The following is a 24,371-nucleotide window of genomic DNA, read 5'->3' on the forward strand; positions in this document are numbered from 1 at the left end:
AATTAAAATCATAGAATTAATACCAGTTTGTTAGCTCGGTCATACAAAACTGGGTTTAATCTTATAATTTTTCATTTTGATATCCGCGGAAACCTGTCTATAATACGATTCGATAATTAATTATTATGATTTTACATATTCAATTAAACATTAAATGGTGCGATTATAATCCTCCTCTTTTTGGCCAGTCAAAAAGTAATCATTATTAAAACAAAATAGTGTTTTTTAGTGTGCTGTATTTTGCTGTGATTGTTATCAATAGAGAAAATTTTTTATGTATATATATATATATATTTTTATATATAACAAATACATATATAAATACGGAGTAGATGATTTTCTAAAGGTCCGATTAAACTTTGAGATACCCTCCCCATATAATGTTAAAAACCTTTCTGGGACCTATCAGAAATGAGAAACAAATCAGTTTAGTTAGTTATTGCTTCGCTAAATGTAGATAATGATAGAGTGGCTTATGTTTTCTCGAGGCCTCGCACTTGCGACTATGGCTAAGGTTTATTGAGTGGCTAAGAAAGCGACGCGGCTGATTTTGAGGTTTCTCTAAACTGCGCGGCTCATGGTGGCTGAGGCTGCTAAAGCTACTCTTTAATTCGTCCGTACGTCAGACTGTCAGATCGTACGTACCGCCATAGACGTCCAAAGGGGGGGGGGTAAAGGGGTAATCCCCCCCCCTAAATGAATTCGGTTTTTTTTGGATTTTCAATTTTTAACCCCCCCCCCCCAAATAAAAAAATGCCTCTATGAAATAAAGATTACCCCCCCCCCCCCAATTAAAAAAGCTTGGACGCCGTACCGCTATGGTATTAAAGCTGACATTAAAGATGTATATTATGCATATCTAATTTATACATTGTTTTGTCCGTTTTTTTCTGTCGGTCATGCTTCAAATGATAAACATTAATTTTTAAAGTTTCGTGATTTTAATGGAGTTTTGCATATTCTCTCACTTTTTTTCTTTGTAATGAAACTGAACATCTGCTCTATAACACAATTTGTCTGTTTGTCCATTCCATTGTTTTTGTACTTTCCCTACTTTGGGTGTTGTCAACCTTGTTTTTATCTAATAGTAAGTCTCCTAAAGAGTTAATAGCTTCTAAAAACTGTTAATGCTGTAATTTGCCGCTAGGTGGTGTACACAATTATAATCAAGGATGAAAACATCCATAAAAGCAAAGCTATAAAGTCAGAAGGAACTTAGGAAGGACAAAAAAAAGGAACTCTTGTTGAGTGTCAGAACTTAATAAGCAGAACATTAATTTGTAAGTCTAAATAAAACTTTACATAAGTTTGTTGCAAATTTTTTAAAATACAGGATACAGTAAAAGGACATACTTTATATTGTAAGATTTGATTATAAAGATGCAACGCTTAAATATTGTGCCTTGTTGTCCGAGGAATCATTATAACAAAAATCAGATTAATAGGATAATAATATCATAAAAAATTGGGTGTTTGAAATGTTAAAAATCAGCATGCTTCAAATGACTTTCTGGTAACAATTATAAAGTTGCTACGCTTCCTAAAACGTACCTAATTGTTATGTGAATGGTCAAGGGCGGTTATGAACTATGTTCATTAGAAGCGCAGAAACAACATAAACTTTTTCTTAATGTATTATTAAGAGATTTATTTTGAAATACTCTGATAGAAAGTCTCCTGAAAACTTGCGCGAAGCTCCCGAAAAATGTAGACCTCTTATTCGTAGGCTTAACAACTTTGGGAACTTGAATTTTGATCAGTTTGTTTCTTAAGTTGAACGTTTAAAGATTTAATTCAACCACTAATTAAAATCTGAAGCAAGGTTAAGTCTGTGTATCATCATTTGGCATGTACAACAATTTATCGTCCATTGTCTTATACGCCCCAACTGAATAATCATCACGGTATTTGAATTCTACACAGCTTATATTCCCTTGCTGTTAATGCAAAAAAATGGCTACAAACCGGTTTGCACTCTGGTTTATCCAGGTTGACTGTACACTGTTCTGCCTGGACATCAGCTGGCTCCAGCGCGGGTAGGGTCACACAACTAAGATAAAGATTTCAGATTAGGGCCATACAACTTTTTTTTCATATATATAAATATTGTATAGCAAACACACAAGGCTGAAGGCGAGGAAGGGTCATACAACTAAAATAAGAATTGAAATTAGGACCATACAACAAATATATTTATTACTGCAAAACAATTTATGAGAAAATTAGGGACTTGCAACAAAAATAAGAATTTAAATTAGGAACATACAACAAATATATTTTTGACTGTAAATTCATTTATGATAAGGTTAGGGCCATACAACTAAAATAAAAATTTAAATTATGGCCATACAAGAAATATTTTTTGGCCAACACATAAAGCTTAAAGGAAGGTAGGGGGGTATCACAACTAATAAAAGAATTGAAAATAGGACCATACAACAAATATCGTTTTGACTGCAAATTCATTAATAAGAAGGTTAGGGTCATACAACTAAAATAAAGATTTAAGATTAGGGCCATAAAACAGTTTTTATTTTTTAACTTATATTGTTAGGTTATGTAAAATCACACAATTAAAGTAATAAAAAATTAGGGTCGTGCAAGAAATACTATCTAGCCATCAAATACTAAAAATCAATATCATCTAATAGAAATATTTCTTTTGTAATCATAAATAATAATCTTTGTATATCTATCTATAGATAAATAGATATAATATTACTTGGATGTTGCACCAGATTTTTATTTACTCTGATAAAATCGAACACGCAGCTGGCTAACATAACTATTCCCTTCATCCACCATTATCTCGCCTCCTAATGGATGAAGGAACTGACCAATAAATGAGGTCCATCTTAGCAAGCTAAATTAACGCCAAATTTCCACTGTTAATATATCCACGTATATCCTATAATCCATTTATATATCTAGAACTTATAATAAATATAGTAAGTCTAGATCTCCAATGACTTACAATAGGATCGCAGTGTGGGAAAATTATTGGTTAGAAAATTTAGACAATTCTTTTTGCTCGTGTTGGTTTTATAATATAAATAAAAATCTTAGCTGGACAAAGTATCTCAAATGTCAGCCATGTGACGTCATAAAAATGAGAGAGATGAGAGGAGAAGTGGGAATGAAAACCCCTGAAAAAGAGATGGATAATCCATCATTTTTATGACGTCACAAGGTTGATTTTTAAAGATACTTTGTCCAGCTACAAAAAATCTATGTCTGCTAGAAATTCCTTTATAAAGTCGGACGAATTCTAATGTCCGATTGATCATCTAGAGTAATAAATCTATTCATACTACTATACAGCAAAGAGGGAGGGGACATTGGGAAAATTATTACACTAGTCCACACAGCTTTATGATAACGTTTTCTTATTCTTTGTCTTAACAACTTTCGGGACTCTTATTGAATTTTGGTTGATTGGTTCATTAGGTTGAGTGTCCTAACGTTTCAACCCTTAATTGTATACTACAAAAGGGATACTTTTGTGAATCATCATTGGGGATGTACATCAATTCATCAGCCATTGTCTTATCCACGTAGATCCCTGATTATAAAGTGTAATAAAGATTACGTAGATTGATCCTGTAAAACAAATTAATATGAAAATATTTTATGGGGGAATTTGTTTCGGAGTAAATCTATATTTTTCCTTGTATCAATATGTCAGACTCATTTTATTGCTACTACTATTCTAAAAAAAAACACTAAAGCAATATCTTCATTATAAGACTAGCGTTTAATTATAATGAATATATAATATACGTTGATATTATGATAGGGGGAAAATTGTCGTCAATTTAGCTTGCTAATATGGACTTCATTTATTGGTCAGTTCATTCATCAAGTAGGAGAGGAGGGGATGGAGTAAAGGGGGTGGATGGGGGTTATCATTATTTTAGCTAACTACAAGTTTCACTTTATTAGAGTACATGATAATCTGGTGTAAGATCCAAGTAATAATAAATCCCTTTTAAAGGTTCAAAAAAATTAGTTCTCTGTACAAAATAATTCTTTTTTTACTCTATAAGATAATTATCTTGAAACTAATATCTCATTTTTTTTACAATTAAATATTTTAGGATAATATTACATTCTTAAGTGTAACTCAATATTTCTAAAGATCATAATAGTTTGGTATTTTATCATAAGTATAACCATTATAAGTAGCGCAGCAATAGAATTTTTTTCGTTGGTAGGTTCATTAAGTTGAATATTCAAACGTTTCAACAACTAATCTACAAACAAGGTAATTTTGTGTATTATCATTGGGGATGTACATTATAGATTCACTTATCAGCCTTTGTCTTATCCCTATATATCCCTTAATTTATCCATACATATTATCGAAAGGGTGTATGTGTGTGTTTCTGCTTTTCTGTCTGTACTTAAAGATCCCGCTAACCTCTTGACTTGTATGACTCTCTTTTACGGTAACACTTTCCATAAATCCTAAGAAGGTTTATATCTTTTTTGTCTTCCTGTCTTTGGTTTGTACTTTAAGATCTCGCTAACCAATTTGGCTCTCCTATATAAGTTAAGCCAAAAATAAACAATTGGAATTGTTAAATCTAATCAGTTTTTACCCAATGAATTTTTGGTCGATATCATTATCTAAATTTTTACCTTTGCTCTGTAATTTCTTCACACTGAACAGTTGGCAACATGACTCTCATTGGCCCGCACTCAGTCTTAGGCTCTGGCAACCTTACGTCAACCTAAAGTAAGATAATATGTTTTATACAGCTGGCAACATGACTCTAATTGGCCCACAGTCTGTCTTAGGCTCTGGTAACCTTACATCAACCTGAAATTAAGTATAACACATTAAATACAGCTTGCTACATGACTCCCATTGGCCCAAACTCTGTCTTAGGCTCTGGCAACCTTTATCAATCTAGAATTAGATATTACACATTAAGTACAGCTGGCAACATGACTCTCATTGGCCTATACTCTGTCTTAGGCTCTGGCAACCTTACATTGACCTAGATATAAATATAACACATTAAATACAGCTGGCAACATGACTCCCATTGGCCCAAACTCTGTCTTAGGGCCTGGCAACCTTACGTCAACCTAAAATTAAACATAACACATTAAATATAGTTGGAAACATCACTCTCATTGGGCCACACTCTGTCTTAGGCTCTGGCAACCTTACGTCAACCTAAAATTAAACATAATACATTAAATACAGTTGGAAACATCACTCTCATTGGGCCACACTCTGTCTTAGGCTCTGGCAACCTTACGTCAACCTAAAATTAAACATAACACATTAAATACAGTTGGAAACATCACTCTCATTGGGCCACACTCTGTCTTAGGCTCTGGCAACCTTACGTCAACCTAAAATTAAATATAGCACATTAAATGCAGCTGGCAACATTACAATTATTGGCCTTCTCTCAGTATAGTCCTCCGGCAACCAAATTTCAGCATAAAATTAAATATAATTCTTTATATGCAACTGGCAACCTGAACTCTATAATAGAATTCAATTTTTTCCAACCTTTCTGGCAACCTTTCTACAAAATAAGTTGTAGAGTAGCTCTGTTAAAACTGCATATAAGTCAATATTCATAAAACCCTAATTCACTATAAAATGGCATAAAATAAAGGTTGCTACAGCAAGATTTTCCTTTTTAGTACATTCTTAAATATATTTTTTTTCCAAATATAGAGAATGTCTATGTGCGTGTGTGTAGCAAAGGATCTCATTAACCACTGAACCAATATGGTTCTCCTGTATACTGATGCTTCTCATGGTCCCTGGAAAATTTATAACTATTTTGGGAAAGGATACCACGACCCTCCTAAAATAAAAATGAAATACCCCCCCCCCCTTAAAAAAAAACTCTTTAAATATTTTAATAAGATTTAACTTGGTACATATTATTAAAGTTTAGTTGTTAACATAAAAATTCAGAATAATCTATACTATAATATTTAAATCAAATGCAAATTTTTTTATCAAAATGGGAATAAGAATTTGATTCTTTTTGCAAATCAGTCCTCTTGCTAATAAAAATACTGTTCTAAATGTTATTCTCATTTATTCGTAATTTCGGCATGTTATAATTCAGTATGAAACCGATTAACATCCACTATTTTAGAACAGGTTCTTGGCTATACTGAAAATTTTTGTATAGCAGTGTATAACAGATAATTTTCCACGAATATTAAAATGAAAAACAAAAAGTTTATATTAGTTTTGTCAGCACGTGCTTTCCGCAATTCGGGGCTAACAAAACTGGTTTTCATCTTATAATTTTTGATTTTAATATCTGCAGAGAGCTGTCTATAATACACTGCGATTAATAAATATCATGGCCGGGACTGCAAAAAGAATCAGATTACAGCACCCTCTCTGACGGGTTGGTTAATCAAATATTTCACAAAGAAAATATCAGGAATAAAAACATAAAAAGTAATAATTATTAATAAAAACTGCTAAAATATTGGTTGCTTTTTATTAAGCTATTAGCGGTTGCGTCCCTAGCATCTAGAAGCCTTGTATTCGAAAGGACAAAGAGGGGCTAGAAAAATAGTTTAAATTATCCAAAACGAAATCTTAAAACAAAAATAGCCTGAAACACCTTTACTGGGATTACCTAAAAAAGAGGTCCCAATCGTTTCAGTATTTAATGAGATCATAAGCTTCAGACAAGAAACTCTTTCTACTTTGTACATTCAAAGTATAATAAAAAAGGGAAAAAAATATCCATTATTTCCTGAACTAAAGAATACGCTAAAATTCTGCAGTTTGTCAAAAGCGTAACTAGGCAGGGTTCTGAAGGGATAAGACAATGGCCGATAATTTGATGTATATCTTCCATGATAATTCATCAAATTACCCCTGGTATCAAAATAGAATTCTTTAACAATTATTCTTTATAAGCAGACACATTCAGAATTACCCCACTCTTGTTTTCTTATTACATATTCTAAAAGTCACCCCCCCCCCCTTCCCCTCGATTTTTGTTTCTGGGGGGGTTTCAAAATTTGTAATACATTTGCCGTTTGCTATAATTTTGCAATCAATATATAATTACTTGGAAGTTGCAACAGATTTTCATGTACTTGCTTGCAGCTGTTTAAAAAAGCGATTTACCCCATTCCCTCCCCGCCTACTAAATAAACGAACTGACTAATAAATGAAGATAGTTGTAGCAACCTAAACTAATGACAATTTATTTCATGGCAATATAACCACGTATGATATATCAATTATTTTTATACCCCTAATTTTAGGTCATGAATGGGCCCTTAAATGACTTGTGTTTTAAATTTGCTAAGATGAGCAAAAATGAATAAATTTTGCAAGATTATTTTGCATTTCCTCTGTTTAACTTTGGATTTTTTATTTTATCGACAAACGTACGGATCTCAAGGAACAATAGACGATAAATTGAGGTTCATCCCCAATGATGATACACAAAATTCTGTATATTAATTGTCTTACCTGTGTTGGGACGGCCTTGACAATTGGCTTGTTGAAGCAAGTCTCTTGGGCAATCTCTTCACAATGCTGATATGTAGCTGAAATTAAAATAATAATAATTTTGAAGTAAAAACACAAAAAAAATCCAAAGATCTAAAGGTATAAGACAATGGCCGATAAATTGATGTTTATTACCAACCAAAAAACCCATAATCATCCATCTGTAGATTTCAATTAGTAGTTGAAACGTTTGGACACTCAACTTAATGAACGAACAATCAAAATTCAATAAAAGTTTCCAAAGTTTTTAAGCCAACGAATAAGAAAAGTTTTTTAAACTTTAGGGACTAGTGTAATAAACCTGCAAAATATCTCAAATATCAACGTGCTGATTTTTTTTGTAAAGTTAGGCTTTTCAAATTGTTTGTCAAATCTGTTTCAGGAATACCCTTGCAAATGTTGAAATCAAATAACATAAATCCTAATACAGAAAGTAGTAAGTTTTTTTGGCTGAAGCTTAAGATATCAATAACTACTGTACCGATGGAGTTCTCTATTTTAGGCCAGATTCATATATGTAGGTCATGTAATGGTTTTAGGCTAATTTATTTTTCAATTTAAGTCTTAGGGTGTTTTTAAGCTATTGTCTAGCCCCTCTTTTTCCCTCGTAATACAAAGCCCCTAGATGCTAGGGGCGCAGCCGCTAGTACATATATATATATATGGAGTAATTAATTTGGTTATTTAATTGGGATATACATAAATTTATCGTCCATTGTGTCATACCTTAAGATTCCCTTAAGATATATTTTCAATTATCTATCCTGTTGCTACTTATCGTAGTTTATTACATGGACTTCTCCAAAAATGATAAACAAAATTACCCCTTCTGTAGATTAAATTTATTAGTTGAAAACTTTGGACCAACCAATATTTTTAAAAAGTATTCAAAGTTTCGGGTACAAATATAATTTACAGTCCAATGTCTCCTACCTCCATGATGTTATCTAACTTATTTGGTAAATCTTTATTTGAGTTTTGGCTTTATATATAACAAGTTACCACGAATTTGGGAGATTTTTTATCGCAGTAATAGTTATTTATCGCATCATATTTCAAACAGCTTTCCGCGGATATAAAAATGTACAACAGTAAATTTAAAAAAACCTTTTTTAATATTCGTAGAAAAATAGTTATAATTCTTATTCAGTGCAATACATAATTTTTCAGTTTGGATGAGAGCCGGGTTGAAGTGATACTGGAAAGCTACTCTGCCTTTAACTTTTTATAAGCGAAGCTTTTCTATAATTAGGGTCGGTCCGTCCGTACGTCTGTCCGAAATAGATAGCCTTTATTCGTTAATTTATGCATGTTAGAATTATCCTATCGATTTCAAACTTTGCATGGTGATTCCTGTAGTAGTTAGGTACGATTTAAAAAGCGTAGCAACTCTATAATCATTACCAGAATGTCCGTACGTCTATTTTAAACAGGTTAATTTTTCTACTTTTTAAAAAAATTAATCAAGTCCTAAAAATGGAAGTATGTCCATAAACATTATCCTGTACCAAGCAGTTTTTCAACAAATTCACTTACAATTTTGCTTCGACTCTTATACATTTATATTCTGATTATTCAGTTCAGACACTATACAAGTGCATGTTAATGTCCGTTTGTCCTACCGTTTCAGTGCTTCGCTTTTATGGATGTTGTCATCCTTGTTTGATAAAAATAACTTAATTTCGAATAAACCACGTTTTCGCATTTGTTGGCTTAAACATTATGGGAACATTTTTTATATCATGATTAGGTTGTACAAACTAGTCCAATAATAATTTTTAAATAAAAAGGGGGGGATTTTGTTTGTCATAATTGGAGGTTTACATAAATTCTGTTCATTGTCTTATCCCTTCAGATCCCTGTGAATACCTATTACCTATACATATGGACTTGTAATAAAGTTTATTGATAAGGACAATATTATCCATAAGTAGCTAAGAAATACAAAGGGAGAGGGAAAAATGGGCTGTTTATTATACTAGTCCCTAAAGTTTTCTTATTCGTTGGCTTAACAACTTTGGGACTTTGGTGAATTTTGATTAGTTGATTCATTAAGTTAAGTGCTTAAACGTTTCAACCATTAATTCAAATCTACAGAACAGGTAATTTTGTGTATCATCATTGGCCATTGTCCTCTCTCTCTCTAAGCAAGAGCATAAATGCCTTATAATACTTTAAAATAAATATTAGCATAAAACACTAGAGGGGGAAGGGGTTAAATAATGTTTTAGACATTAGCGGCTACACCCCTAGATGCCTCTAGGGGTTGCGTATTTTTTTTGAATCCAAGTTAAGATCAGCATATTTTTTGGCGATTTCTCTTCGGAGAGTGGTGATACCCCACTCCAAAATAGCTATAAACCTTCCTTGGATCTATAAGAAGCTACACTGTAAGGGAGAACCATATGTGTTACGAGGTTAGCGAGATTTTTAGTAAAGATAAACACACAGACAGAAAGAGATTCTGTTACTTTATTATAAGGATTGTAGGTATAAATATTTTAAAGTGATAGAAGGACGTACATACAGCCATGTCTAGAGTAGCTACGCCACTAATAGGGTATTATAAAGTTATATCCTCTAGAGAGGGAATTTAGAAGGACGTACATACAGCCATGTCTAGAGTAGCTACGCTTCTAATAGGGTATTATAAAGTTATATCCTCTAAAGAGAGAATTTAGAAGGACGTACATACAGCCATGTCTAGTGTAGCTACGCCTCTAATAGGGTATTATAAAGTTATATCCTCTAAATAGGGAATTAAGAAGGACGTACATACAGCCATGTCTAGAGTAGCTACGCCACTAATAGGGTATTATAAAGTTTTATCCTCTAAAGAGAAAATTTAGAAGGACGTACATACAGCCATGCCTAGAGTAGCTACGCCACTAATAGGGTATTATAAAGTTATATCCTCTAAAGAGGGAATTTAGAAGGACGTACATACAGCCATGTCTAGAGTAGCTACGCTCCTAATAGGGTATTATAAAGTTTTATCCTCTAAAGAGAAAATTTAGAAGGACGTACATACAGCTATTTCTAGAGTAGCTACGCCACTAATAGGGTATTATAAAGTTATATCCTCTAAAAAGGGAATTTAGAAGGAAGTACATACAGCCATGTCTAGAGTAGTTACGCCACTAATAGGGTATTATAAAGTTATATCCTTTAAAGAGGGAATTTAGAAGGACGTACATACAGCCATGTCTAGAGTAGCTACGCCACTAATAGGGTATTTAGAAGTTATATCCTATAAAGAGGGAATTTAGATGGACGTACATACTGCCATGTCTAGAGTAGCTACGCTACTAACAGGGTATTATAAAGTTATATCCTCTGAAGAGGGAATTTAGAAGGACGTACATACAGCCATGTCTAGAGTAGCTACGCTTCTAATAGGGTATTATAAAGTTATATCCTCTAAAGAGAGAATTTAGAAGGACGTACATACAGCCATGTCTAGTGTAGCTACGCCTCTAATAGGGTATTATAAAGTTATATCCTCTAAATAGGGAATTAAGAAGGACGTACATACAGCCATGTCTAGAGTAGCTACGCCACTAATAGGGTATTATAAAGTTTTATCCTCTAAAGAGAAAATTTAGAAGGACGTACATACAGCCATGCCTAGAGTAGCTACGCCACTAATAGGGTATTATAAAGTTATATCCTCTAAAGAGGGAATTTAGAAGGACGTACATACAGCCATGTCTAGAGTAGCTACGCTCCTAATAGGGTATTATAAAGTTTTATCCTCTAAAGAGAAAATTTAGAAGGACGTACATACAGCTATTTCTAGAGTAGCTACGCCACTAATAGGGTATTATAAAGTTATATCCTCTAAAAAGGGAATTTAGAAGGAAGTACATACAGCCATGTCTAGAGTAGTTACGCCACTAATAGGGTATTATAAAGTTATATCCTTTAAAGAGGGAATTTAGAAGGACGTACATACAGCCATGTCTAGAGTAGCTACGCCACTAATAGGGTATTTAGAAGTTATATCCTATAAAGAGGGAATTTAGATGGACGTACATACTGCCATGTCTAGAGTAGCTACGCCACTAACAGGGTATTATAAAGTTATATCCTCTGAAGAGGGAATTTAGAAGGACGTACATACAGCCATGTCTAGAGTAGCTACGCCACTAATAGGGTATTATAAAGTTATATCTTCTAAAGAGGGAATTACAACACTATAACACTTATAAATCCTATTAAAGGAACACTAGGAGGTTTTGATTTTATCATATTGTGTGGCAATTTTAGTTTTCATAACAGTATAGCTTTGAAACCGATTAATATCTGCTAAATTAGAAGCGGTTCTCAACCCTACTGAAAAATCATGCATCGTATTACATATTTTTTCTCTCATTCTTTTTTTTTCAATATTTATACCTTTTTCACTTTTCTCCCTCTCTCTTATTTATCCTCTATTTTCTATAAATCTATTTTCGAGATGAAATTAAATTAAAAAGAACTATCCTCATAGTAAAGTAAAAGGATGTTTGTTTGTCTGTCTGTTTGTACCGAAGGATCTCACTAACCGCTGAATCGATTGGGTTCTCCTTAATAGGGTAGCTTCTCATAGGTCCCGGGAAGTTTTATAATTATTTTTGGGGAGGGTAAAAAAATGTTCATATTTTTGTATTTAATCAATTTTTTTAGAAGAAACTGGTTTTGTGATTCAACTCCTCATTCCTTAAGTGCCCCTAGAGGCCTCTAGGCGCATATCCACTAGTAAATACTATATAATAAACACGTAGAAAATAAACTAAAGTTAAAGAGATCCCTCTAAATAATAAGCTTTAGGACTTTTTATATAATAGTTATTGGGTCAAAAAATATATTCATATTGACTAGTTTTTCAAACTTTGCCATGGTGATTCCTGTAGTAGTGAGGTACGATTTAGAAAGCATAGCAACTCTATAATGGTTACCAGAATGTCCCTACGTTCATTTTAATCATGTTGATTTGTATGTGATAAAATATCCGATTTATCTGATTTTTGGAATACTGATTCCTAGGACAACAAAGTACAATGTCATAAGAGAATCATCTATATAATCAAAAAACGTAAGTATGTCCTTAAACATTATCCTGTATTTAAGCAGTTTTTCAACAAATTTATTTACAATTTTGATTCGACATTTATACATTTATGTTCTGATTTTTCAGTTCTGACATTCTACAAATGTTAATGTTCGTTTGTCCTAACGTTTCACAGATTCGCTTTTACGGATGTTGTCATCCTTCTTTAATTGCAATGAAATGTGCATTCTATTAAATTAAGTAGTAAGCCTTTATGACTCTTGCTAAGGCTCTCACTAACCGCTGAACCGATATGGTTTTTCTTTACAGTGAAGCCTATCATTGGTCCAGGGAAGGTTTTTAACTACTATGGAGGAGGCTATATCCAGCCTCAGAAGAGAAATCGCCTATATCAAAAAATTAATCTCCTAGAAAAAAAATTTAATTTTTCTTTTTAAACCTAAAATCATTTCTTTTATGTTTAAGAATATAAAATACATTTTGTAATAAAATATTAAAGAAGTTAAATATACACTGAGACACAGGAGAGCTTGGTGACAAACACCCATTAGACTTAGAATTTACGCAGGTTTATAAAGTACAGGAGTTAATAAACACTTTAATACTATTTATAAAGCTGGAGGGGGAGGGAGGGGAAATTGGTCTGTAAATTACACTGGTACCCAAAGTTTTATAACCACGGTTTCTTATTCGCTGACTCAAAAACTTTGGGTACTTCTATTGGTTCCAAACCACTAGTGTCTTATCTATTCAACCAATAATTTATAATTTTGTCAACATCATTGGGATTGTAAATAAATTTATTGTCCATTGTCTTATCCCTTAACATCTGATAATGGGTTATTAATATTTGTTTTTAGAATCAAGTAAAACCCATGTGTACAGAATATGTACTGTACAAAATCTGATCTCGAATTTACCTGCTATCGGAAGCTTTGGTTTGTTTTTAATACGACTACAGTTGGGGTTATCAATCATTTTCAGTAAAGTGTATTTTAAATAATTTTAGAAAAATGTATACTTACAGGAAAACTTAGTTCAGTGAAAACAACCCCCTTCTCTTTTCATATTGATAAAGCTTTAAAATGGTTAGAGGGGGCAAATTTCATTATTTATGCCAAACCCTGCATGGGGCTCTAACACTGTGGGTCCTATACCACCAATGCCCTAAAATAAAAAAAAATCCCTACATTAATTCAGATTGTGCCCAATTTATTTGTTTACTTTAATTTTAAAATAGCAAATAAAATCATGGTTTTATAAACATCAAAAGTAAGTTTATAAAAAATAAAACAAGGAGAATATGTAATAAGTCTTAAAAATCATGAAAATTATATAAATATAATCAAATTAAAAAGAAGATGCTCATTGGTATGTGGAATCTTCTTTAAAAAAATCATACTTCCCTACAGCATTATGGACAGGGTATTGGATGAAAAGATCTACAGTTTGCTACTAAAAATTTTATTTTTAAAACTTTGGATTTATTTAATTGTTACACATTTTGTAAATCCTGTTGAAAATCCCCAACTGTTATTGGCATTGATAGGTTAAAAGTTAAATTTGCCAATATACACATCATCTCTATAAATATATATATATATATACACTGTGTATTTATATCTATACTGTCTACCATTTTATACATCTCTTCGAATATGCATGTATTAATGTATTATTAACTTTCATTTTTGCTTCTTATAACTGATTAATACCTATGTGGAAGGTAACATCCTAACTATTGCAGAAAACAAACCCTTTGATTGCATGACTTTGGTTTGCAACTCCTATCTGTGCGTGATAATTGATGTGCTTGTTTTGTTTTATTCAAGTCCATTAGTTTAACACATTAAAATTATTAACTAACCTGTTTTATAATCACAATAATATTTCTGTGTCTTACAGACAATAAATATATGAATGTACACTTGTGCCATCTATGTATAATATTATTAACTAACCTTTGTTATACCCACTATATGTTTTGTGTCCTACAGACAATTTTAATATGAATATACACTAATGCCATCTATGTTTAAAACTATTAACTAACCTTTATAATAACATCAATAATGTGTCTGTGTCTTACAGACAATAAATATATGAATATACACTTGTGCCATCTATGTATAATATTATTAACTAACCTTTATTATAACCATATCCATGTGTCTGTGGCTTGCAAACAGTCACCATTTGTTTGTCACACATCCTCTCAAATGAAACATCAGGGACAGTAGCCTTAACAATATTCAAAGTAAAGACAGTTAGTGTACTGTGCATTTACTGTGATCAATGAAAATAAAACAAATAAATCTAATTTGGCTGCCAAATACTGCTCCTTTAAAGCTTCTAGAAAAAAGGCATTCTACTTTTGCTAAAATTAATTCTTAAAATTTCTTAGCTGTTGTGTAAGATAGGTGTCTAATTTTTTTTCCCTGACCAATAAAGATATTGATGATAATTAGCAGTCAGACTGATGCTTGGCTGCTTTTTAGCTGCTTAAAAAAGATTTGTTATACTTACATCTGCTTTGGCAGGCTTAGTTTCATACTTGATTTGACAGACCTCAACCATACCTTCCTCTAAAATAGAAATAATTTCTTGTAAGACTCATCACACACACACACACACACAAACACATGACAAGTTGTAACAAATTTTTAAGACCAAAATTAGACCATAGATTTTTAGAGCAATGAAAAATAAACTAATTTTCACCCTGATATGATGATAAACAAAATTAATAAATAAATTAATATGAGAATTTTGCAAAAAAAAAGTTTAGACACTGCTAGTTGTATAGCCCAATCAATTTTGACCAAACTTTTACTTTATTATATAGGAGCAAATTATCTTACCCACGCCCTCTGAGCAGACAGTCCTGGTGATGTTTATCTATCTATTTATCTAACCTCCTATCTATCTATCTATCTATCTTACCCATGCCCTCTGAGCAGACAGTCCTAATGATGTTGAGACACTTTTGTCTAGACCCAATCTTGGTCTTTCTATCTATCTATTTACATCTATATTTATCTATTTCTCTATCTATCTATTTCTATATCTATTTATTTCTCTATCTATCTATTTCTCTCTCAATCTATCTAACTTACCCACGCCCTCTGAGCAGGCAGTTCTGGTGATGTCGACACACTTTTGTCTGGACCCAATCTTGGTCTATCTATCTAATCTCTATCTATCTATCTCTCTCTATCTATCTATCTTATTTGCGCCCTCAGAGCAGATAGTCCTGGTGATGTTGAGACACTTTTGTCTGGACCCAATTTTGGTCTATCTATCTATATTTATCTATTTCTCTATCTATCTATCTATCTTACCCGCGCCCTCAGAGCAGACAGTCCTGGTGATGTTGAGACACTTTTGTCTGGACCCAATCTTGGTCTATCTATCTATTTCTCTATCTATATATCTATCTTACCTACGCCCTCTGAGCAGACAGTCCTGGTGATGTCAAGACACTTTTGTCTGGACCCAATCTTGGTCTTTCTATCTATTTATATCTATATTTATCTATCTCTCCATCTATCTATTTCTCTCTATATATATCTATCTTACCTACGCCCTCGGAGCAGACAGTCCTGGTGATGTCGACACACTTCTGCCTAGACCCAATCTTGGTCCCCTTCAGGGTCACTGGCCCACACTCCACATTCAGCCCAGGGGTGCACACCTCCGCATGCACAACTTCGTCCTAAAAAAATAAAATTCATTGTTTACAGGGATAAGGGATAGGAAACCTGGCCATTAATTAGGTCCCCGCCTAGATTCTTTAGGGATATTGCAACTATTACAAATTACTATCAAACTGGCGGACGCTCCCAAGTAGCTATTGCTCTAAACCAATAAGAATCGGCCTGTTTTTAACAACCAATCACCAATTGGCGAAAATTTTAGAAGCAGACAATTCTAGAAAAAATAATGATTTCGTCTGCTACTAAAAAATAAATATAAATGGTGTTAGATCACATTAGCTTAATTATTAAATCTGCTTAAAGTTAAACATTAAAAAAGGGCCATATAGAAAAAACAAAAATAATGGGATTATTTTTTGGAAAGAAGGTAGCAACGAATTTTCAGTTTATAAATTAGATGTTGTATTTTGAATTTTAAAAATTTAATACGGAATTGATACAACACCTTAACACTAATATATGTACAATACAACACAGTACAAATTTATCACTACATAATAGTATCCAAAGAACTTGATAGAATGTTACCCAAGTGCATATTAATTTATTTATTTTGAATTTTCATTAGCAATGAAATTTTCAAATAAAATTTTTACTCATTAATAAAAATGCAAATAATACAAACTAAAATCTGTCTGAGGGAAACCCAACGATAGCTTTCTGACAGTTCAAATTACCAAAGTAAAAGATAAAAAAATTTTAGGAGAGAAAAAACTTCATTTTAACAAAAGCCATTAATATATAGGTTTATAAAAAGTAATGTTTTTTACTTTAAACTAGCTACCTGAATTTGATTCTATACTTTATCTACACACACACACACAGCTTTTTCATTAGCCTTTTATACGAACTACTGCGCCATCCCAAAACTGGTTTATTAGGCTAGAAATAGGCCTAGGCTTGAAATAGGCCTGAAATAATATTTTCCTACGTTTCCCATCCCTTATCCCTGATTGTTTATAATATTTTTGTAAATCCTGTTTAAAATCCCTAACTGTTATTAGCAGTTAAAATTAGTAAGATGTGTATTTTATATGTCCGTATGAAGCTTAAGATCTCGCTAACCTCTGGACCGATTAGGTTGTGCTTTTCAGGGAATGGACCTATTGATCTTGTAGTGGTTTTAAGCAAATTGCCAAGGTAGGGGTTGAACCTTCCTTTTAAAAATTTCAAACAAACCTACATCGTTTTACTTTAGTACAAAGCATATAATTCTTTTCAACATTTCTTTATATAATTCTTTTTGTCTTTAGAGACAAATTATTGAATTGTGCATTTCAAAGTTATTTATGTCATGGTTAGAAAGTTAGGCTTTGCGCAAAAGAAATAACTCACCAAAGACATCTAAATGATTGGGGTAATACCGAATCAAAATAAAAAAAATGTATCAAATTTTGAGCATTTTAGTATAATGATGAATAAGCTTTTTTGTATGGGAGGGGGTAAAAAATTTGCATTGGGGGAGGTACTTCTACCTATCTTAAACAAAAATATATTACATATTTTTATCCCAGAGATGAAATTTACACTATTCTTTAGGAAGGGGGGGGGGAGGGGGTAGACACACATTTTTGGGAGTAAAATGCCAAAAATTTACCTTGAAAAATAAGGCAATAAACAATTTTCTGAAACATACCAAAAAAAACATTTAGAGGTTGTTTCAGAGATTTGGGGAGAAGGTAAATGTTGTTTACTATGCTGTAAATTTTGACTAACCGAATATTTTAGGGAAAAATAAATCAACCTTTCTTAAAAACCTTGGTGCACTTGTACAATTTGATCCATTGAAAGGGAAATACATTCTGAAAAAAAATACATGTTTGTACGTTGCGGAAATACTTTGTTTTAATGCAATTAAAATTCGCTGTATTAGAATTGGTTCTCAGCCATATTGAAAAATCATGTATAGCATTGTATTCACAAATTTTTTTACGAATATTGAAATAAAAATCATAAAATTAATTCCAGTTCCGCTAGCCTGGGCTTTTAGCTGGTTTTAATCTGATAATTTATTATTATAGGAAGGCTGTCTATAAGACGATGCGATAAATAACTATTACTGTATTTTTCTATATCTAACAACAATCTGTTTGTTTTTAAAATAGAAATAGAAGAATAGAAGCATATTCTGAACCCCTTTTTCGTCAAATCTAAGAAGGAACATTTCTAGCAGACAAAAGTATTGTTTACTTTCGACTCAAGCTGATGTGGATTCTTAAAAAATTTTAGACTCGCTACTCGATAGTGAGGCAAAATTATTGTTGTGAAAAATCATCCAAAAGCACATTAAAAATCTACAAAAATTAAACAAAATCATATGTTAATAACCCTTTAATATTTTATTTAATTTTTGTAAATTTTTTTATACGATTTTGGAGGATTTTTCACAAAAATAATTTTGCCTCACCAGCGAGTAGCCAGCCTAACTTGTTTTTTAAGAATCCACCTCGTTTCGAAGCTTTCAAATTTAAACGAAATTTTTGGGCAATTAATTCTGATTCCGCAAAGCTTTCTACTAAGAAAATATACTGTTTACAGCTGACTTTTAACTATGTATGAAATGAAAAAAAAACATGCATTCGTGACAAGATGTGTACAAAATTTCAACCAATGAAATTAAATGTATGTACCGATGCGATTCTCCTATTGGCTCAATCAGACATTCCCTCTCTTTCTTAGTACCTTTATTGTTTTTAAGAATACTTATACTAAAGCTGTGAGTATAATGGGATTTGAACCAATCACCCAGTCTAAAACTCAAGGATTCGAACTATTGGCGTAATCAGGGGGTGGGAGAGTGTCATCCTTAGGGTCAGGGAGATGACATTGGGCTGTAAATCATACTGGTACCCAAAATTTTTATAAATACGTTCTCACATTTGTAGTTTTAAACAAGCAAATAAAAAATAAAAGATCTTAATCTACAGAAGGGGTAAATTTGTTTCTCATCATTGGGTTATCACTGTTGAAATTTTATGCTGTTGACATATAAACATGATATCATTGACTATATATAAAGGATAAGACAATAGACGATAAATTTATATCCATCCCCAATGATAATAACAAAAATATCCCTTCTGTAAATTAATATTATTGGTTGAAAAGTTTAAACCCTACTAGTTTGAACCAACCGATCAAGATTCAATAAAAGTACTCAAAGCTTTTGAGCCAACGAATAAGATAACGTAGCTATAAAACTTTGGGTACCAGGTACCAATTTACAGCCAATTTCCCTCCCTCTCTCTCTCTCTTTCTCTCTCTTTCTCTCTCTCTCTCTCTCTCTATCTCTCCCTCTCCCTCTCTCTCTCTCTCTCTCTCTCTCTCTCTCTCTCTCTCTCTCTCTCTCTCTCTCTCTCTCTCTCTCTTTCTCTTTCTCTCTCTCTCTCTTACTCTCTCTATCTCTCTCTCTCTTTTTCTCTTTTTTTTTCACTCTTTTTCTCTCTCTATCTTTCTCTCTCTATCTCTTTCTCTCTCTGCATACTTTGAAGTTGCTTTTTAGAGAAGTCTGTTTAGCTATTATGGATAAAGTCATCCTTGTTATAAGAAAATTTATGTTAGAAAGTAATCATTTCAGGGAGAGAGGGGACATTGATCAGTAAATTACATTGGTACCCAAAGTTTTATATTTACGTTATCTAATCCTCTGGCTCAAAAACTTTGGGTACTTTTATTGAATTTTGATCATTGAAGTATCCAAACTTTTTAACCAATAATTTTTACATAAAAAAAGGGTATTTTAGTTTACCCTCATTGGGGATGTACATTGTACATCTATTTATCATCCATTGTCTTATCCCTTTATATCCCTGACTGATTTCAACACATAAAAGTTGTCAAATGAAATTGGATTAAAATTGTTTGGTTGTCGCCACGGCTTGAAAAATAGATATTAAACAATTAGATAACAGAAATTAAAGTTATTGGTTTGTACGAAAAAATTAAGATATTATAAAAATCTTATGCTTTTAAGCCAACGAATGAGAAAACGTGTTTATAAAACTTTGGGTACCAGTATAATTTACAAAAATTTCCCATTCTTGATTACATATACAATTTAGAGTGGGGTTGAGACAATGTAGGAAAAATTGATGTACATTCTAAATTATTATGAAGACTACTACTTTTTGTGTAGATTAAATCTAATGGTGGAAAGGTTTGGGCACTAATAGTTTGTACAACCTAATCACAATGTAAAAAAAAAATTTGCGCTAATGGGACATTGGTTACTTTTTGTTAAACAAGAGATCTATTAGAAATCATCTATTAGAATAGGATAATAAATTAGAGATATAACTGTTACTTGTCTAAAGAAGTAGACTTTTTATTTGAAGAAATCTTTTTTACCCCAAATTTTTCCTTCTGTCATAAGAACTCCTTTAAAAATATATAGAATATTAAGATTGGACGAACTGACCAATAAATGAGGTCCATATTAGCAAGCTAAATTGACAAAAAAAATCCTCTGTCAATATATCCACGTATATCCTATATCCATTAATTGAGCATAGAAAGAAAAGGCAGCGGTCAACCCGTAGCTGTACCTGTACAGAGCAGTTATGTGAGGGGCCATAGCTGGGCTCAGGCTGGTACGCGGGCTCTGGCTTGTGGTACGAGGGTTGGGGGGCAGGCGCATAGGCGGGGGCAGGTGCAGGAGCGTAGGAGGGGGCAGGGGCTGAGTGGTAGGTGGGGGCGGGAGCTGGGGCGGGCTTGTAGACTGGGGGCTTTGTGGGCTTATAGGAGGTTGACTGGTAACTAAAGATAGATGGATAATTTATAGAAAGATTTATTTATATCTTGACAAATAGATAGATGAAAGATTGATAGATATTAATGAATATTGATGTATGATTGATTTGATATATAGATTATTTCAAATAGTTAATCAAAGAAGAGATATATCGTATTTTTTAAAAATATTCGAAAATTTTAGGAAAACCTTAATTTACAAAATATGCACAATACCAAATTAATGTAAAAAAATCTTAAAGAAACTGATAAAATATTACATTACCTTGAACCACTTGAACCAGAGGATGAATGACTAAATTATTTTAAAAAGAATATTTATTGAGTTAATCAAATTATTATCTTTTCCGGAGAGATTTTACATTAAAGTATGGAAACTTGTTTTACAGTATAGTATGGCTTCGAAATTGATTAATATCCGCTGGATTAGAACCGGTTCTCAACCATACTGAAAAATCATGCACTGCATTGTATTTCAGACAATTTAAAGAATTTTTCATAAAGTCATAAATGTCATTGTTGATATAGCCCGGGGCTTCGGGCCCTATAGGGGCTACCAAAACTGGTATGGGGTATATTTATACATTTATGTAATAAAAGTGCATATCCAGTGATTTATTGACACTATACTGCCCTTCTATTAGATTGTAGGCATGAATGAATAATATTCTATTTTCCTTGAGAGTTCAGCAAAGTTTCCATCGAAGAAGCTGCCGTGCTGAAATTAAAAATAATTTAGTTTAGAAATAATCCGCAAGGCGACTCTTTACAATAGTGTAACATATCAATTTATTGATTTGTAGAAGTAAATATAACAAAATAAACAATTTTTAAACAGTTATTTTTTAAGTGAAAATACTTACTATTATATGATACAAAAATTTATAGAGGGAATTATGTCAGGTCATTATTTAATTCATTTTAAATAAAATCATATTATCATACACAGAAATTATATGTATCAAAGTACTTTCAACTAGCTTTGGTTATGGTATAAAAAATTTCGTCGTATTTTCACAGTAGCTTTAGTTTATCCTTGAAATTAAGTAACGGGATGTCTCTCTGTTTAATTGTATCAAAGGATTTGCTGATCCGATATGGTTCTCCTTTACAGGTATAGCTTCTCCTGGGTCCTGGAAATGTTTATAACTATTTTGGGCATCATCATCCTCCCAAGAATAATCGCCCCCAGAAAATAATTAAATTTTACAAGTGCACATAGAGGCGTATCTGCTAATTCCTACATAACCGAAGGACTAATACCCAGCGGAATATTCTACCTGGAATCCTCCAAAGGATTGGTCGCCAGCTGCTACCTGCAGCAATACACAAACAACAAGTATTTTTACACTCATTTTTTTCTGAAAAAAAATTAATTACGTTTGTTGGTTTAGATCTCACCAATTGATTAAATTCTCCATTTTTGAGATGTTTTAAAGCTTTTTTTAAATTTTAGGTTATCGGATTGTATCAGTCCTTTTTTAACTTACCTCTCTCCCCTAGATAATAGAGGCGCAGCTACTAGTTTCTAATAACAAGTGGAGCTAATATTTAACTAGCATTAGCGGCTACGCCCCTAGATGCCTATAGTGGCACTTGTAGCAAGGGAAGAGAGGGCTAGTTGACCCTACCCTTTTCATTTTTAATGTTTTCTAGGAGAAGAGGCATTTTTTTCCAGGGTCGATTTAAATTTAAGGGAAAGGGGGAGTCATGCACTCTTCCTGAAATTAACCTGTCAACGAAATTGGTGCTGCCATTTAATAGATCTTATTTATTTGTTATTTCTTTTCTAATTTTGAAGAGCTATCTTAACTTTAACTGTTACAGTATAGCTGTTGCGACCAACTATACTAAAATCTTACTAATTTAGTTTCAATTTTGCCGCTAGGATATTTCTTAAATTATATAATATTTAATAAAAATCCGCTTTAATTAAAAATTAGATCTTGAGAACTTTTAGATATTTTTAAGTAACTAATCGTTTTATGTTATTTAAACTATTATACATTTAAATAGACAACATTGTTTAAGAAGATTTAAGTAAATTTAGTTTTACATTAAATAAGCTCAGTTTAGCGCTTTAGGTAGTGTTAATCTACAGTACGGTTCCAACCCTATGTCTATATTTGAAATGCTACTGCATTTAATCCTAAACTGATAACCCGTTTTAAACCCATTATGAATATCGTTGCAAAGTGTACGCTTTTTGCGAGGAATGGTCGCTTTTTTGACATAAGGCAACGGACTCTTAGTGTAAATGTACATTTAAGCAGCGCAAACCTCCCTTTTCCTTTCTCCTCCCCAAAAAATGAACACGTTGAAGGCCCGGTGTACACCTATTTAGTACACTTTGATCTGAATAAAAATCTGGCAAATATGATCTTGAAGTTTGAATCCCCTAAGTCTTACTGACAAAACAAGCAATATAGTTTTTCATTGATTAACAATTATATTAGGAATAGCAGACAAGAAAATCACGTTTCCCCTTAAACCTTTCTAATCGACAGACAGAATTTAGAATGTTAGAGCCGCTTCGCTACTAAAAACATTTTGATCAATTAGTTTCAAGCTTAAAGACAATAGCAGCGAAATTGATGAACATCCCCATTAATAAAACGTTTAGACAGTCAACTTCATTAAAATAAATAAAAAAAATTAAATAAAATTCCCAACAGTTATAAAGCCAACACAAACTATTGTAATAAACAGTCCAATGTCCCCTCTCTCAATTCCTGAACTAGCAAAAGGCGCGATTAAAAGAAATGTATAATTCTTTAGTTTAGAAAAACATGCTAGGTGTCGCTTTATAATTTAAATAATTTATTTTATACCTTAAATTTACAATTTTGGTTTTAAAAATTATATTCTTTAATTAATCTATTAATAATGATTTAAATATGATAAAAATCAAATATTGTAATAAAGTTTTATGTAAAAATCGACTTTATAAAATTAAAATTAAATATTTAGATATTAATTTAATTTCCCATAATGGGAATTACATAAGAACGCGTGCTCAATTTATTTGCAGTGCATATGCATCATTACATGAAGGAGCTATACTAGATATGAGGCTGACGGTGGGGGGGGGGGGGAGCATCAACCCTCCCCCCTCCTCCTCTCTTTAACAGCTGAGAGATGTCGACATGCTAAGCAAACCCTGTGCACGCTACAGTAATGGCTGTTGAAATAATTGCCCCACTAATCAAATTTATGGTGGTTTGAGGGCCAATAAAGTGAACGCCCATAGAGGCTTCGGGCGCAACCATTTAATTATATTTGAAAATTAGTAAATTTACAATCTATTGTTATAGTTCCGCCACTTAAAATA

General features: G+C 32.4%; 1 protein-coding gene across 1 annotated transcript in view; it reads right to left on the reverse strand.

Annotated features, from left to right (window-relative positions):
- The window catches only part of LOC145318176 (uncharacterized), a 34,650-nt gene extending 12,249 nt beyond the window's left edge, over window positions 1-22,401 (reverse strand). The window contains exons 1-10 of the mRNA XM_080159524.1: window positions 22,321-22,401; window positions 21,718-21,758; window positions 21,306-21,335; window positions 20,836-21,046; window positions 16,155-16,290; window positions 15,102-15,160; window positions 14,723-14,816; window positions 7,484-7,560; window positions 4,642-4,733; window positions 1,966-2,050 (exon numbers count right to left, since the gene is read on the reverse strand). Coding sequence (XP_080015650.1) covers window positions 1,966-2,050; window positions 4,642-4,733; window positions 7,484-7,560; window positions 14,723-14,816; window positions 15,102-15,160; window positions 16,155-16,290; window positions 20,836-21,046; window positions 21,306-21,335; window positions 21,718-21,758; window positions 22,321-22,395 — 900 coding nt within the window. The 5' untranslated portion in view covers window positions 22,396-22,401. The remainder of the gene's footprint in view (window positions 1-1,965; window positions 2,051-4,641; window positions 4,734-7,483; window positions 7,561-14,722; window positions 14,817-15,101; window positions 15,161-16,154; window positions 16,291-20,835; window positions 21,047-21,305; window positions 21,336-21,717; window positions 21,759-22,320) is intronic.
- Window positions 22,402-24,371: the final 1,970 nt, after the last annotated feature.

Source organism: Acartia tonsa, chromosome 4, assembly GCF_053477335.1.
Source record: "Acartia tonsa isolate MP-2025a chromosome 4, ASM5347733v1, whole genome shotgun sequence".
In the NCBI taxonomy this organism is placed as follows: domain Eukaryota; kingdom Metazoa; phylum Arthropoda; class Copepoda; order Calanoida; family Acartiidae; genus Acartia; species Acartia tonsa.